Source organism: Euleptes europaea, chromosome 2 (assembly GCF_029931775.1).
Source record: "Euleptes europaea isolate rEulEur1 chromosome 2, rEulEur1.hap1, whole genome shotgun sequence".
Classification (NCBI taxonomy): domain Eukaryota; kingdom Metazoa; phylum Chordata; class Lepidosauria; order Squamata; family Sphaerodactylidae; genus Euleptes; species Euleptes europaea.
This window is the reverse complement of record NC_079313.1, coordinates 16,223,092-16,239,563: the sequence shown is the minus strand read 5'-3', so window position 1 is coordinate 16,239,563 and position 16,472 is coordinate 16,223,092. Positions and strand designations below refer to the sequence as shown.

Here is a 16,472-nt window from a genome sequence, read left to right as displayed (position 1 = left end):
AAATTGTTCCGAGGGGCCCCATACCTCTGCCCTTAAGTGGCCGGTTGATCCGTGTTCACGCGTAATGCCCCCCCCCCCACACACACACCTTCAGCGTGAGCTGGGCTCCTGCCGGGCAGGAATGCAGAACCAAAGCGAGGAGTCGTCCCTGGCCCTCTTCCAGGAGCTCTTCTGTGCTCCCTATCACGTACAGTATCATCACGCCAGACAAGGAGGTCAGGCTACAGTCTGGGAGGATTGCATTTCAGAGTACCTAGCGCAGCCTCTGAATGACCAATCCAAAAAACTGCTGGAAGGCCGCTGACTTGAATCCACCTAAGAGGTCCCTGTGCTGAGTGCAGCAACACCAACAGCCACATTTGAACTGCCACTGACAGTGGTGGAATTTTCCCAAACAGAGTTTAAATTCATGCTCGAGAGGAGGAAGTAAAAGAAGAGAACACAGTGGTAGCAAGATTGCAGAGGGGGCACTGGGGCGGGGGTGGGGAGAGCCAGGGCACGGTGGGGCGGGGAGGAGTGTGTCATTGAGGGATCATTTTGTCAGTGAAAATCCTACTCAACCCGGCCCCCACTTGATTTGAAAGCCACATTTAACAGAATCTGAAAGTTACCCTGTGGCAGAAAGAGCTAGTCTCTGATTTTCGGTTTAGAAGAAGAGTTGGTTTTTATATGCTGACTTTCTTTACCACTTAAGGAAGAATCAAATCGGCCTACAATCACCTTCCCTCCCCCTCCCCACAACAGGCAACCTGTAAGGTAGGTGAGGCTGAGAGAGTGTCAGCCCATTCCTGAAGGGGGTGGCCAAAACCTCTTAGGAGGCAGTCTGACCCCGCCGCCAGCGTAACTGTGTGTAAAACCGTGGTTACACACACTTACGCAGGCGGCGAGGACAGTCCCGCTGGCGGCAGAGCGCTGAGGTTCCACGCCTTGCCCCTCCGCCAGCGCGGCCTCTCCATGGCACAGGCCACGGCGTAGAGTGCCAGCTCCGGTGAAGGGGGGCATTCCGGGGGGAGGAGCCGCCGGTTAGGCGGCTTCCTATCCCGGTTTGGCCAGTTATGCCAGCGCTAGGAATGGCGGTGCTGCGCTTGCTTTTGAGCAGGCGCAGCCTTGCTGTTTTCAATGGGGCTTTTAGCCCCGGTAAAACAAAACAAAAAAGCCACGAAACGGCTTTTTGTTTTATGGCGTGTGTGAATCGGATTAGGAGGAGGTGCCGCTGCGCCTCTTCCCCACTGACTCTGCTCGCCGTCATTTCAGAAATGGGCTGTGTGACTAGCACAAGGTCACCCAGCTGGCTTCGTGTGTAGGAGTGGGGAAACAAATCCAGTTCACCAGATTAGCCTCCGCCGCTCATGTGGAGGAGAGGGGAATCAAACCCGGTTCTCCAGATCAGAGTTTAGTTTAGTTTAGTGAAAACACCACCCAACTTTGCAATTGCAACAGTTTAGAATGCCAGTGTCTTAACAATCATATGGGATCTTTGGTTGCAAATTCAATTGAAGGAAGACCCTGTAAGGTGAGAGATTTCTGGAATTCAGTTTTGAGTGATAAAGGTAAAGGACAGAGCACAAAAGGGAACACATGCTGAGAACAGATTTTTTAAAAAAAAGATTTTTGGAAGCACAGCTCCTCTGGCATAAGCACCACGCAGTTCCAGACAGTGCAAGGCAGAGGGCAGAATATTTGGCATATTTCATATCAGCATGCAAAATTAAAGTCTTGGTATGCTAACTATGCCCTGACCTGGATAGCCCAGACTAGCCTGATCTTGTCAGATCTCAGAAGCTAAGCACAGTCACTCCTGGTTACTATTTGGATGGAAGAGCACCAAGGAATCAGAGTTGGAAGGGACCTCCAGGGTCATCTAGTCCAAACCCTCCCCCCCCCCAACACCCCCACTGACCCCCAACTCCATGGCCATCTTCTGGGCACGGAGTAGGGGTTACTAACGTGTGGGGGGAGGCAGTTATGAATTTCCTGCATTGTGCAGGGGGTTGGACTAGATAACCCTAGAGGTCCCTTCCAACTCTATGATGCTTATGCTGGAAAAGCCGTGCTTCCAAAAAACTTTACCAAAAAAACAAAACAAAAGGAAGACAAAGGTCACTACACAGAGGCAGGGAATGGCCAACTGCCTCTGAACATTTCTTGCCTTGATAACCCCATGGGATGATGAAGAAGAAGAGTTGGTTTTTATATGCTGACTTTCTCTACCCCAAGGGAGACTCAAACCGGCTTACAATCACCTTCCCTCCCCCTCCCCACAACAGACAGCCTGTGAGCTAGGTGTGGCTGAGAGAGTGTGACTGGCCCAAGGTCACCCAGCTGGCTTCGTGTGGAGGAGCGGGGAAACAAATCCAGTTCTCCAGATTAGCCTCCAACGCTCATGTGGAGGAATGGGGGAATCAAACCCTGTTCTCCAGACCAGAGCCCACTGCTCCAAACCGCTGCTCTTAACCACTATACCACACTGGGATCACCATAAGTAAGCTGCAACTTGACGGCAAAAACAAACACCCAAAAGTATCTGGCATGCAGTCAAAAAAGTACTGCACATTCAGACACAGCAGCAAGCTGCAGTGCCTGCAGGCCAAGCAGGCTGTCAAGAGCAGCTTATTCAGACAGGTTTTTAAACAGTTAGCATGAACTCTCTTGAAAAAGAACAGGAAGGAGGACATAAGCAGTCTAAATGGATAATTCATTCGGTACGTGGTATCGCTGCTTGGTCCCGCTTTTCTCCTGCATCTTGCAAGGAGGCAAGCTAAACAGATCATAGCAATTTCAGCTCTGTAACACATATCTGCACACAGATAACCTAAGTGGGAATCAGTGCTCAAGACTATTTTCACTGCTTTAAATATAAAGACAGCAATGGGAGACCAGCAAAGTGCTCATTAAAGCGTTTAGCTTGAAAAGAAGGCGGTTAAGGGGACACATGATAGAGGTCTATAAAATTATGTATGGTATGGAGAGAGTGGACAGGGAGAAGCTTTTCTCCGTCTCTCATAATACTAGAACGCGGGGTCATCTACTGAAGCTGGAGGGTGAGGGATTCAAAACAGATAAAAGGAAGTATTTCTTCATACAACATATAGTTAAGTGGAACTCCCTGCCCCAGGAGATGGTGATGGCTGCCAACTTGGAAGGCTTTAAGAGGGGAGTGGACATGTTCATGGAGGAGAAGGCTATCCACGGCTACTAGTCAAAATGGATACTAGTCATGATGCATACCTATACTCTCCAAGATCAGAGAAGCATGCCTATTATATTAAGTGCTTTGGAACACAGGCAGGATAATGCTGCTGCAGTCGTCTTGTTTGTGGGCTTCCTAGAGGCACCTGGTTGGCCACTGTGTGAACAGACGGCTGGACCTGATGGACCTTGGTCTGATCCAGCATGGCCTTTCTTATGTTCTTATTGATAAGGAAACTGAAGAAACATTTACATGCAAATGTGTGCAACAAAAACACTAACAGTTGAGCAGAGAGGATACTCCTCAATCCAGATTGTTTAACTTCAGACTAGCTTTCAGTTTCAGATTCCTCATATAGAATCATAGAGTTGGAGGGGCCATGCAAGCCATCTAGGCCAACCCCCTGCTTAATGCAGGATCAGCATAGAGCATCTCTGGCAAGTGTTCGTCCAGCCACTGCTTGAAGACTGCCAGAGAGGGGGAGCTCACCACCTCCCTAGGCAGCCAATTCAACTGCTGAACTACACTCACTGTTAAAAATATGTTTTCTTAATGTCCTGCCACTAGCTTTCCGGCCATAATTTTTGCCCATTACTGCGAGTCCTATCCTCTGCTGCCAACAGGAACAGCTCCCCGCCCTCCTCTGTGACAGCCTTTCAAATACTTAAGTATAAATCAGCCCTCAATGTAAAGCTCTACCAACAAGATGCCACCAGCTGATTAATACATTAAGGACAAATGATCTGGAATTCAGGGTGAGCAGCAAAGTGGCAACGTTTTTGGACGATGCGAAATTATGTGAAGAACTCCAGGAGGATCTCTCTCAGTTGGTTGAGTGGGGGCAAATGAAGTTCAAGGTAGAAGAGTTGGTTTTTATATACCAACTTTCTCTACCACTTAAGGAAGAATCAAACTGGCTTACAATCACCTTCCCTTCCCCTCCCCACAACAGACACCCTGTAAGGTAGGTGGGGCTGAGAGAGCTCTAAGAGACCTGTGACTAGCCCAAGGTCCCCCAGCTGGCTTCATGTGTAGGAGTGGGGAAACCAACCCAGTTCACCAGATTAGCCTCCACCGCTCTGGTGGAGGAGTGGGGAATCAAACCCAGTTCTCCAGATCAGAGTCCACCGCTCCAAACCACCACTCTTAACCACTACACCACGCTGGCCCACATTACACTCACATTAGGTGAGTGTAATGTTATGTACCATGGATCAAAAAATCTGAACTTTAAATATATGCTGATGAGATCTGAATGGGCCATCAGTGATAGGCAAAGAGATCTTGGGGTGGATAGCTCAGTGAAAATAACTCACTGTGCAATCCTGAAGTGGGGGGGGCAAAGCTCCTTAGGAGCTGGTGTGACCCCGTGCCAGCTTAAGTGCCCACATGTTGGTGTCAGGGAGCCGCAGAGCTGCGCCGGCCCCTGCCGCGAGTGCAGCCACGCTGGCAGGGAATTCCCTGAAGGAAAAGCCTGCACCAGCGTGGGGGGAGGGTGTTCCCGAGGTAGCTTCGTAATCCCTAACGTCCTGGGAACTCCCCTTCGCGCTGCGGCATTGCTGTGCCGCCTTTTTCGGTGGCGCAGCCCCGTTATTTGCAGTGGGGAGCATTTTCTTTTATTTTCTTTTGAACTGTTTGAATTTTCTTTGTGGTGGCTGGGAAGCCTCTGAGAATGCGGCGCAGCTGTGCCACTCCTGGCTGCCACGGACCTACCCCCCCTTCAAGGATGGGCTGTCAGTGTACGATAGTGATGAAAAAGGCATACTCTGTGCTGGGATTTATTAGGAAACGGGTGAAGATAAAACAGCCAATACTGAAATGCTTTTGTATAGATCTATGATTTAGCCTCATTTGGAATACTCTACAGGGTGCCGGTTGCTGCATCAAAAAAGTTACTGCAGAGATGGAAAAAGTGAAGAGGGCTATCAAGATTATCAGAAGTTGGAGCCGTGGCTCAGTGGTAGAGCATCTGCTCACCGTGCAGAAGGTCCCAGGTTCAATCCCCGGCATCTCCAGTTAAAGGGACCAGGCAGGTAGGTGATGTGAAAGACCCCTGCTTGAGACCCTGGAGCGCCGCTGCCTGTCTGAGTAGACAATACTGACTTCGATGGACCAAGGGTCTGATTCAGTATAAGGCAGCTTCATGTGTTCATGTGTTCCCATGAGGAAAGGTTTTTCAGTTTAGAAAAAAAAGAAGAGTAAGGCAGATGGTTGGGAGAGATAACATGATCAGAGGTTTATAAAATTACTCACGCAATACAGGAAGTGGATGGAGAGAACAATAATCTCCCTCTCCCATAACACTAGCATTTGGGGGCACCCAATGAATCTGTTGGGCAATAAATGCAGGATAGACAAAAGAAAAGACTTCTTCATTCAACAAGAAATTACACTGTGAAATCCCCTGCCGGTGGCCATGAGCACAGATAGTTTTAAATGGGGATTAGGCAGATTCACAGAAAGGAAGAGTTGTATAGGTGGCTACTGGCCAAGATGATTAAAGGGAACCTCCACGCCCAGAGGCACTAAAGCTTTGAATATCAGTGGCAGGGGCACCACCAGGAAAAGGGCCTCTGCTACTGTGCCCTCTTTGTTGGCCTTCTGGGCAACTGGCTCATCACTGTATGGAACAGAATGCTGAACTAGATGGGACTTCTGGCTGAGTGATCACAGCACCTCTGACTTTTTTAGGAACCAAAAGACATGGCTCTGTGCCTGAAATTTCAAAATCTGGTTGTATGAACTCCTGCTCTTTGAAAGGAGGGGAGCTGATTCACATGAACACATATAACGCTGGCTTTTACTGAACCAGACCCTTGGTCCATCAAAGTCAGTATTGTCTAGTCAGACCGGCAGCGCAGTGGCTCTCCAGGTTCTCAGGCGGAGGTCTATTCACATCACCTATTTGCCTGGTCCCTTTAGCTGGAGATGCCGGGGATTGAACCTGGGACCTTCTGCATGCCAAGCAGATGCTCTACCACTGAGCCATGGCCCCTTCGTTCAATCCCCTTCCCGTGAGGCAAGAGTCCATGCCTCCATTCCCAGAAAACGAAGGCGGCTCTGTTCTCCCATGATGTGGATGGATGAAGAAGAGCTCAACCAAAGGACTCTCGGACATCCTAGAGTACCCTTCTTGGCCCCCAGACCACACAACCCTTTTTGTAAAGCTGGCTTAGAAAGGCCTCCCACAGGTTACCACCCTATTCCGAAACAAAACAGCACCGACGATTCCCTCTTACCTCTTATTGAGTTCATCAAGCTCTGATCTCAGTTTTCCTATTTCGATCTGGAGCTTGGCCCTCTCTCTTGCAGTCTCATCCAGAACTCTACGAGCATCTGCCAACTCCGACTCATAGAGGGCCTTGATCCCAGTCACCTGTGTTTGGAAAAGCAAGAATCAGCTGTCAGAACCAGCACCTTCAGACCTGGCACTACTCAGCATGCAAAGTGGCAGGTGGGAGACTGTCTGGCATTCTCCTGATTCCAAAAAGCAGAAGAGGAATTGGGGTGGGGGTTTCAGGACCCATCTAAAGAACACTGTTTACCACTCCAACATGGCAGGCACAGCGGATATGGCAGATGGGTTCAAGCCTGCCCCACTAACGGGAGGGGGCTTCAAAGCTTGTCTTTTAACTGGTTTGGGGACAACAATTTTCATCTTGTGCTCCCTGATGCCTTTCGCAGTTGGCTTGCATGCAAAATGCGAGAGGCTGCCCTTACTCCTGATGCAAAGATGGGGAGAGGCTAAGCCAAAGTCACCGTGCCAATGGGCAGGATAACGTAGTGGTTAGAGGGTGAGACGAGGATCTGAGAGACCCAAGAGAGAATCCCCACTCTGACACAGAAGCTTGTTGGGTGGCCTTGGACCAGTCACTCCCTCAGCTTAACCTACCTTACAAGGCTGTTGTCAGTGTAAAATGGAGAAGGGGAGGATGTTGTTAAGCTGCTTTGGGTCCCCACTGGGGAGAAAAATGGGGTGTAAATGAAGTAAATAAATAAATAAGTAATGTGTTGTTGTTAATATATAACTAACCAACAATTAAAAAACAGATGCTTTGTTTGAAGGGTTCCATGTAACTAAACCCACCAGCAGGGCTAAGTCACTTTACTGATTCCCTTCAGGAAAAAGCCGCCTGCAATCCTCAGATAATCACGCTTATCAGTCTTGCTTCCTTACTGAGCTTTTCCTAAGGCACTTCACATGAATTATCTCAGGAAACTTTGCAACACTTCCATGGAGAGGCCAGGCCTCTCCTTCTTATCCCTGTCTGGAGGCGAGACAGGAATTTAAGTAACACTGGTTCTCTTTGGACTCCATCTATCCAACGTGAGAGCATACATATCTTTTCAAATCTACTCTAGAATTTCCAGTTGGGTCACAGGAGTCTAGGACAGCACACGCCTGTCCGTAGCAAGCTAACGTTGGAAAGGGCTCAGCTTTGAGCTAAAACGTGCAACTCGTCAGTCAACGTCAGTCTCCTTACCAGAGGACCAGAAGGAAGCCAATGGAATGAACTTTTTTTTTAACGGCGTTATAAGGAAAGCAAGCAAGCAACAGGTCAGACTGTGCCAGGCAAATGGATGGAAAGCCTTGTAGGCAAGACTAGTTAAAACAAACTGAAGAATAAGCTTTGATGAGTTTACAAAAAGAAGTGCTGCCTTGCAGGCAGGCTCAAGTCCCTCAGCATATCAACAGGGTTAGGAGCAGACATTGTAGCCGGGCTAATCTAGCAAACATACATTGCAATCCCAAAGAGAGCTAAAAGCTTCTGATTCCACTGAAGCTAATGGGCTTAGAAGGCCATGATTTTGCTTAGGATTATACTGATGATTTACTAGAGTTTTAATACTGTTTTATCTGTTAAATATTGGTCATTCATGTGATTTTGTGGAAATCCTACGGTATTGTTTTTACTTGTGTGCCCCTGCGAGTAATTGTCCAGAGAGGCAGCACGCAAATTCTCTAAATAAAAATATCAAAATCTTTGGATGAATTCCCCTGTTGTGGCTCTTAAGTTTAGCATCCCTGGATAAGAGGATTCCCTTGTGAGGCAGTAACTGGTTAAATGATAAGCAGCAGTGGGGAATGAATAAGAGGGCAGGCAATTTGTGCGACAATGGGAAGCAAGCAATGAGCTGTACTGGAATGGATGCTGCTTAAATAATTCATAAATGAACCCGAGTCAGAAGGGGAAGACAAAGCGGAACAATTTGTCGAAAACACCAAATTATTCAGGATGGTGAAATCCCGAGCAGACTGCAAGGAGCTCCTAAAGGATCTCTCCAGACTGGTGTGAATGAATGATTGACAAAAAGGCAAATGAGAAAGAGCAGAGGGAAGCACACCAGAGCAAAAGGAAAACAAACACTGTTGCTTCACATACAGGCCAACATCCTTAGCAACATATGAACATAGGAAAAGCCATGCTGGATCAGACCAAGGCCCATCAAGTCCAGCAGTCTGTTCGCACAGTGGCCAACCAGGTGCCTCCAGGAAGCCCACAAACAAGACAACGGCAGCAGCATTGTCCTGCCTGTGTTCCACAGCAGCTAATATAATGGGCATGCTCCTCTGATCCTGGAGAGAATAGGTATGCATCATGACTAGTCTAGATAGCAGCAGAGGCTAAGAGGGCTTCAGCTACATTCAAAGTGACCAACACGCCCACCCTTTGAACATAAAAACTGTCATTCAAGACAGGCTGAAAAACTTCACCTACTTCAAAACACTGCTGCCCATTTCCTCTATGGCCATCTTACAGTGATTCCACTGGCTAACAAAAAGTTTTTGGGGGCCCTTCAAAGAACTACCTTTGAAACCACAAATGGCCTCAGGGTGAAGACTGTCATCTCTTATGACCTCCTCTCCCCCCACCCCATGTTTTAAGATCTGCCAGGGAAGCCCTGTTCTTTTCTGGATGCAAGGGTGCCATCCATCCAGAAGCGGGGGCTTTCCAGGCACTGCCCGAACGATGTTCTGGAATGCCCTTTGCATGCCTCGTTTAAGAAAATGTCAAAAACATACTTGCCCCACCAGGTTTTTGAGAAAGTGGCTTCTGCCTACTGGTTTTATTTGCTGTTTCTGGCTTGCTTCACTGTTTGAAGCAATTACTAATTAATGTTGTTTCAAGTTGCAGGCTGCTTTGAGAACTGCCATTTAATTGCAGTCACACAAATAAATAAATTTGACTGCTCAGGAAAAATTTCTTTTGAGTTGTGTTCACTGAAAAGGATCACTAATAAGCAAATTTAATTGTAGGAATTCAATTAAGGTGGTAACTAAGAAAAAATAAGAGTGATTTATAATGACATTTTGTTAGGTGACCATGGGTTGGCTCCAGACTGAGTGGTTAAGAGTGGTGGACTCTAATCTGGAGAACTGGATTTGATTCCCCACTCCTCCACATGAAGCCAGCTGGGTGACCTTGGGCCAGTCACAGTTCTCTGTGAACTCTCTCTGCCTCACCTACCTCACAAGGTGCCTGCTGTGGGGGGAGAAAGGGAAGGAGATTGTAAGCAGGTCTGAGTCTCCTTAAAAGGTAGAGAAAATCAGCATATAAAAACCAACTCTTTTTCTTCTAATACTGTTTTCTACTACCAAAAGGGGTGAGGTAATTTCTACCAATTCCTCCTCCCTGCTACAGATACAAGTTGCTACTCATGCTGCTTCTGAGGATCCCCTGTTCCTCAATGATGGCCCTGATGAAGGCAGAAAGGCAGGGTATACATTTTGTAAATAAATAAATTTCACAGAGATCAGCAGGCTGCAGGGGTATTATTCTGTTCCACTGATGGAAGAGTCCTGGGTGAGTGGAATATTTAGTCTAGATCCAATCCCATATTTAGTACATTGTGTATAGTGTTGGGCACCCCATCTCCAAAAGGGGAGATGATCCAGCGACTGGAGCATCTTCCCTTCAAGGAAAGTTTTAAAAGTTTCGGGGGGGGGGGAGAGGTGACAGCCAGGGAGCCAGAGAAATCATAGGTCTATGGCTTAGTGATAAAGCATCTGCCTAGAATGCAGAAGGTTCCACGTTCAATCCCCGGAATCTCCAGCGAAAATGATCAGGTTGTGTGCGTGCTAAGCGCTCCCAAGCTGCTTCTGACTTATGACCTCCAAAACATCCTATCATTAACAGCTTTGCTCAGGTCTTGCAAACTGAAGACCATGGCTCCCTTTATTAGTTGTAGGTGATGTGAAAAGACCTCTTCCTGAAAGAGCTATTGCCTGAGTAGGCATACTGAGAGGATCTGACTCAGTATACGGTACTACGTCATGAATAGTGTAGAGTTAATAGAAAACATATTTTACTCACAGCCAAGGTTATTAGAGAAAGAGAGAAAAGGATGTTCTTCACACAATGCATAATTAACTTACGGAATTAATTATCACAGCATGTGGTGTGAGCTATTTGCTTAGGGTACTTTTTTTAAGGAGGAAAGGATTAGTTAAATTCCTGCAAGGGAGACAGATCAATGAGCATTTACCATAAGAAGCTGGCCAGGCAGTGCAGGGAAACAGAACGCTGGACTGCTGATCCCTTGGTGTTTTTTATGACTTTGTTAGCCAGTCCCTATAGCTAAAAATAAACCCTGAACTGTCCACACTCACCATAAGAGTTAGACTCGCAGGAACTGTAAAGATCTCTGTAATTACACCTCATGAATCTTTTAGCGATTGGCTCTGCTCCCTCGCTGCTATCTCTGCCACTAGCACACTTGATGTGTTTCTTTCTGCACTGCAAAGACCACCAGGAAGCCCCCCCCCCTCACTTCTAGGCATAGGACCGCTTAATTTGACTAGCAATCTTCTCAAAAACAATTGCTAAAAATGGCCAAAATTTCTTCCTGGAAGGTTCCCCACAACCTATTAGCACCAGTAGAATTATCACTCATGGTTGCCGCTTTTATAAGACTGAAGTCCTTGTTTCAGTACAAGGCAGCCCCTGCTCAGTTTGTCGGTAAGGACCACCCCCGAGAACTGGCCCTGTGACTGGGAGACCCTCTGAGATGGGCAGCCAGCTCCACCCCAGAGCAGAAAATCCTGTACCACGCCCTTCCTAACAACCGGTCTACGGATATAACGGTCACTTCATATTTTCAAACAAGCCGCTAAAACTTTACACGCCAGGGAGCACCCCAGACTGGCTGGCGAAGGGCCAAGCTCCATTCATTCCTCCACCACAGACTCAGGCAACCAGGGACAAATAAGGGCTGGGTTAGTAAAGCATGGATCTGCAGCGCGCTTCCTGCCAGTCAGAACTTCTGCATCTCCAAAGATTTGCACAACAGATAAAATGCCTTTACAGAACTAAGCGTGTGAGTTTGGCAGCCACCGCTCCAATACAAACACACCCTTGGGTGCTTTTGCAGCACCCCACCCAGGCCGTAGCTATTCCAGCAACCGCTTCTAGGCTTCCTAAGATGGTATTTTAGCTGTCTTATCACACAAAGCCTAGGAAATGTAGTTCACTGAAATCAGTGGGGCTTAAGCTGAAGTCTGACAGAGGCTGAATGTCAAGATGCTGCCTCCCCCCCACCCCGAGAGTACACTGGAGTTGACAACAATGTCCCTCTTTCCAAAGAGGAGCTGCTATGCTATTTACTCCAAAACATTAAACTTAAATGGGATTGCCTCATTTCCCAGGAGCTGCACGCTCCTCTGCTTGAAGACAACTGAGTAAAAGGAAAAGCATGTGCACACAATGTACAAAAGCAGGCCAGAGCCACAGAAGAAGAGCTGGTTTTTATAGGCCAATCTTCTCTACCTTTCAAGGAGAATCAAACTGGCTTACAATCTCTTTCCTCTCCCCACAACAGACACCTTGTGAGGTGGGTGAGGCTGAGAGAGTTCTGAGAGAGCTGTGACTGGCCCAAGGTCACCCAGTTGGCTTCATGTGGAGGAGTGGGGAAACCAACCCAGTTCGCCAGATTAGAGTCTGCCACTCATGCGGAACAGTGGGGAATCAAACCTGGTTTTCCAGATTAGAGTCCACCACTCCTAACCACTACACTGGCTCTCAGAGGCACACTGGATCTCAAAATGCAGGGAAGGCATTGGCTATCTGAAGAGCAAACCTTTTAACAGCTTACAGTATTTCAAAATGGAACTGAAATTGAAGTCAGCGGGGTGCACACTCACATCGTCTGGAGCGCAGCAGTCTTACACTGGTGGGGGGGGGATTTCCCAACTGATGAAATGCCCTCCCCTCTTCCTCCCCAACTGATTCATCAACTTCTTCTAAAGCCCATCTTGGAACTCTCCACAGACAAGAACATAAAAAAAGCCATGATGAATCAGACCAAGGCCTATCAAGTCCAGCAGTCTGTTGACACAGGTGCCTCTAGCCCACAAACAAGATGAGTGCAGCAGCATTATCCTGCCTGAGTTCCAAAGCACCTAATAATATAATACACAGTGGGTAGCCGTGTTAGTCTGTTTGCAGTAGTCAAAAAGGGCAAGAGTCCAGTAGCACCTTAAAGACTAACAAAAATATTTTCTGGTAGGGTATGAGCTTTTGTGAGCCACAGCTCACTTCTTCAGATACAGGTATCTGAAGAAGTGAGCTGTAGCTCACGAAAGCTCATACCCTACCAGAAAATATTTTTGTTAGTCTTTAAGGTGCTACTGGACTCTTGCCCTTTTTGACTAATAATATAATAGGCATGCTCATCTGATCCTGGAGAGAAGAGGGATGTATCATGACTACCATTCATTGTGACTCTCCTCCGTGAACACATCCACTCCCCTCTTAAAGCCTTCCAAGTTGGCAGCCATTGCCACATCTTGGGGCAGGGAGTTCCACGATTTAACCATGTAGTCCTGCTGCAGGAGATGGCCCACAAAGAGTCAGGCCAACTCCACGGGGTTTTTGAGAAGTCAGTCTGAATTTACAAGGGGGGAGCGCAATTCGATTAACTTGCCTTTACTTCTGAGAAATAAGGGCTTCGGGCCGATGGCCCAATAAAAGATGGGCATGCACAGCCATGCTTCTGCCTTGTTCACACACACACACACACACACACACACACACACCCTGCAATGAAACACCCCAAAGTCTTGCATGTGCATGAGTGGAGGATTTCTACAGCTCTGTGATAGACAGTATCCTGGACCCCGCCTACTACGCCCTGGCAGTTATCCCAGGGATGGTGGAGGGGCACAGAAATACCTAAGAGCGCGTTAGCACATTCAGGCATATCTGCCTCTTACATAAAGTGTTTGTGTGGGGCGGGGGGGGGGGAGCAGGGTGGAGAACTCTTGTGTTTTTTGGAACAAAGGAGCCCCTCCCTAATCCCCTCTTTTTTTCAGGGAGGTGGAAAGGCCTTTTTGTCCCAACTGCAAATGCTCACCAGGCTGTGAATCACTGTTCACTGGCAGGCACTACTTAAAAGTGAGCAACAGCAAACGCCGCTGCTAGAGAAAGAGCCCGCTTCTGCGCTTTACCCCGCCTCCCAGCCTCACATTCACAAAACCAAACACCAATAACCTTTCCTGGCGCTTACAACCCAGGTCCATGCAAGCGGGCAATCTCTCACAGACCTAAGAGCTGGGCTGGCGGCTTCCCAAAATTCTCCTCCTCCAAGAATTTGTGTATTTCACCCCCTCCCAATGAACACACGAAGCTGCCAGATACTGAATCAGACCCTGGGTCCATCCAAGTCAGTATTGTCTACCCAGACCGGCAGCGGCTCTCCAGGGTCTCAGGCAGAGGTCTGTCACATCACCTACTTGCCTGGTCCCTTTAACTGGAGATGACAGGGGATTGAACCTGGGGCCTGCTGCATGCCGAGCAGAGGCTCTGCCACTGAGCCACAGACCCCTCCCAATAAAAAACCTGCAAAAAGCAGCCCTCACTGGATCATGCCAAGAATATCCATTCATATCAGAACAGGAGACCCTTGCAGAGTAGACCCATTTGAGAGCCCACCCCCCCCCCGGCCAGGGAAACTCCTGGAGCACCGGGCAGCGAAGCCCTGCCCCACGCAAGCCTCCGTGCCCAGAGGCGATCCTCCCGCTAATCGGGACGGAGCGAGCAGCCGACGAAGGCCGCTACGGAATCCCTTCTCCATGAGAGCCTCCATGTGCAGGGACAGTCCACCCGCGTATGAAAAAAGGAACACAGCCGGTCGGTGCGCCTGGAGGCTCGGGGAGGGGGTTTCCCAGCGGGACTGGGGACCAGCCGCTTGACGGCACGGCGAAAGGGGCCTCTCCCCCCACACACACACACGACAGCCCTGCGAGGTAGGCCCGCAGGCGCGCGCTCACCCACCTCGCGCGTGACCACCTCCTCCTTCTCGGAGACGCGCAGGAGCAGGCGGTCGTTCTCGAGCTCGAGGGAGCGCACGCGCTCGATGTAGTGGGCCAGGCGGTCGTTGAGCTGCCTCAGCTCCTCCTTCTCCTGCAGCCGCGAGATGCGCGTCGGGGAGAGCGGCGTCGACGAGCCCGGCGGCGGGCCGGAGCTGCGAGGGGTGCCCGACATGGTGGCGGCGACGAAGGGCCGCTCATTCAATCCGCCCGGCAACTCGGGCGAGTGGGCGGGCGGGAAAGCAGGAGCACAAAATGGCGGCGGGCCGTTGGGCGCAAGCGGCGCCGACGCCTCGCGCGGGGCGCCATGGGAAATGGAGTCCGTTCCGCCCCTGGCCCGCGCCTACCAATCGGAGGAGGCAGAGCGCCAGGCGGGCCACGCCGCCGCCCCTTCTAAACCCCTGGGAAATGTAGTTCTGTGGGCGGGTCCGCCATTTTGTGGCCTTGTTGAGCGGGGGCGAAATCTGAGCCTCGCGCTGTAAGACTGCAAACATCGGTGCGGCGGCCCTGCAGATCTATGTGCGAAGCAGCCCTGCTGGACATAGGGGACTAGGCTCTTTCTGAGGACAATAAAGAAATAATAAAAATTCTAAGAGCCGTACAAGTAGACAAATCCCAAGAACAGAAGGCGTGAGAAACCTTTTGATGTGACCGACTAAAAATACACTGCCAAAAAACGTGCAAACTTTCATTTCCAGCACGCTTTATCCGGTTGGACTCTGAATACAAAAAAAGGGAGTCATGCTTTGAAGCTTTGGCAGTGCGATCCTAAATGGAGTTCTGCCACAGGCACAGACAGCTTTAAAAGGGGATTAGTCAGATTCATGGAGGATAAGGTCTATCAGTGGCGTAGCCATGGTGACTAAAGGAAACCTCCACATATAGAGGCAATGAGCTGAATACCAATGTCGGGAGGCAACGTCAGTGGAAGGCCTCGACCTCTATGCCCTGAGAGGAACTGGTTGGCGACTGTGTGAGACAAGATGCTGGGCTAGGTGGACCACTGGCCTGATCCGGCTCGGCTCTTCTTATGTTCTTTAAGCCTACCAAAACCAATGGCCTTAGAAGTCTATACATGTGCTAAAGATGGCAAATGCCAACAGCCTGCGAAACACGGTGATGGAGAACACCTCTTTGTGCAACACACACACACACACCCCGGCCTCAAATCCCCATAAGGTTGCCAACCTCCAGGTACTAGCTGGAGATCTCCTGCTAATAACAACTGATCTCTAGCCGACAGAGATCAGTTCACCTGGAGAAAACGGCCGCTTGGGCAATTGGACTCAATGGCATCGAAGTCCCTCCGCAAACCCCGCTCTCCTCAGGCTCTGCCCCAAAAACCTCCTGCCGATGGCAAAGAGAGACCTAGCACCCCTAAATCCCCAAGGACCCCAAAGTAAGGAACTCGCTTTACTGAAAAACATCAAAGCTTAAGAGAGAGAGAGCTAAAATGGTGCAATAGTGGATCTCAGAAAACTGATCCCAACCAAGGGGGTCACCGCACTTTGTATTCCCAGCGATGTATTAAGAGTTTGAAAATGTTATAAAAAGCATCGCTTTAAAAGGGTTTTTGGATACCACGGCTTATAAATGGTTGGAAGACGTCTTCACAGCTAAAGGGGCCAAACAAAGTGCGAACAGTATTTTTTTATAACGTTTTCAGACTCTTAATACATCGGTGGGAATACACAGAAAGTGCGAACAGTATTTTTTATAACATTTTCAAACTCTTAATACATCGGTGGGAATACAAGTGCGGTAACCCCCCAAGTCTGGCTTTTCCACTTTGTTCACCCGTCCTCATTCCTCAGGCTACAGATGGCCATTTGGGCGATCCCCCGTCCCCACTGAACACTTTAATCCGGGGTTCTCACACTTGGGCCCCATTGGAGCACTGGTCGCTTGTTTCTCCTGCTGAGGCTTGCCTTTGCCTCTGAACTGCCCTCTTGCCACTGCTGGCACTCTCTTGGG

At 49.0% G+C, this 16,472-nt stretch overlaps 1 protein-coding gene and 1 non-coding gene across 2 annotated transcripts in view; one reads left to right on the top strand and one right to left on the bottom strand.

Annotated features, from left to right (window-relative positions):
- LMNB2 (lamin B2) overlaps positions 1–14,676 on the bottom strand; it is a 34,203-nt gene extending 19,527 nt beyond the window's left edge. Inside the window, exons 1-2 of the mRNA XM_056845275.1 lie at positions 14,464–14,676; positions 6,430–6,566 (exon numbers count right to left, since the gene is read on the bottom strand). Coding sequence (XP_056701253.1) covers positions 6,430–6,566; positions 14,464–14,673 — 347 coding nt within the window. The 5' untranslated portion in view covers positions 14,674–14,676. The remainder of the gene's footprint in view (positions 1–6,429; positions 6,567–14,463) is intronic.
- Positions 5,137–5,205, top strand: TRNAG-ACC (transfer RNA glycine (anticodon ACC)). Its single transcript has one exon. It is a non-coding gene; the product is annotated as a tRNA-Gly (tRNA).
- Positions 14,677–16,472: the final 1,796 nt, after the last annotated feature.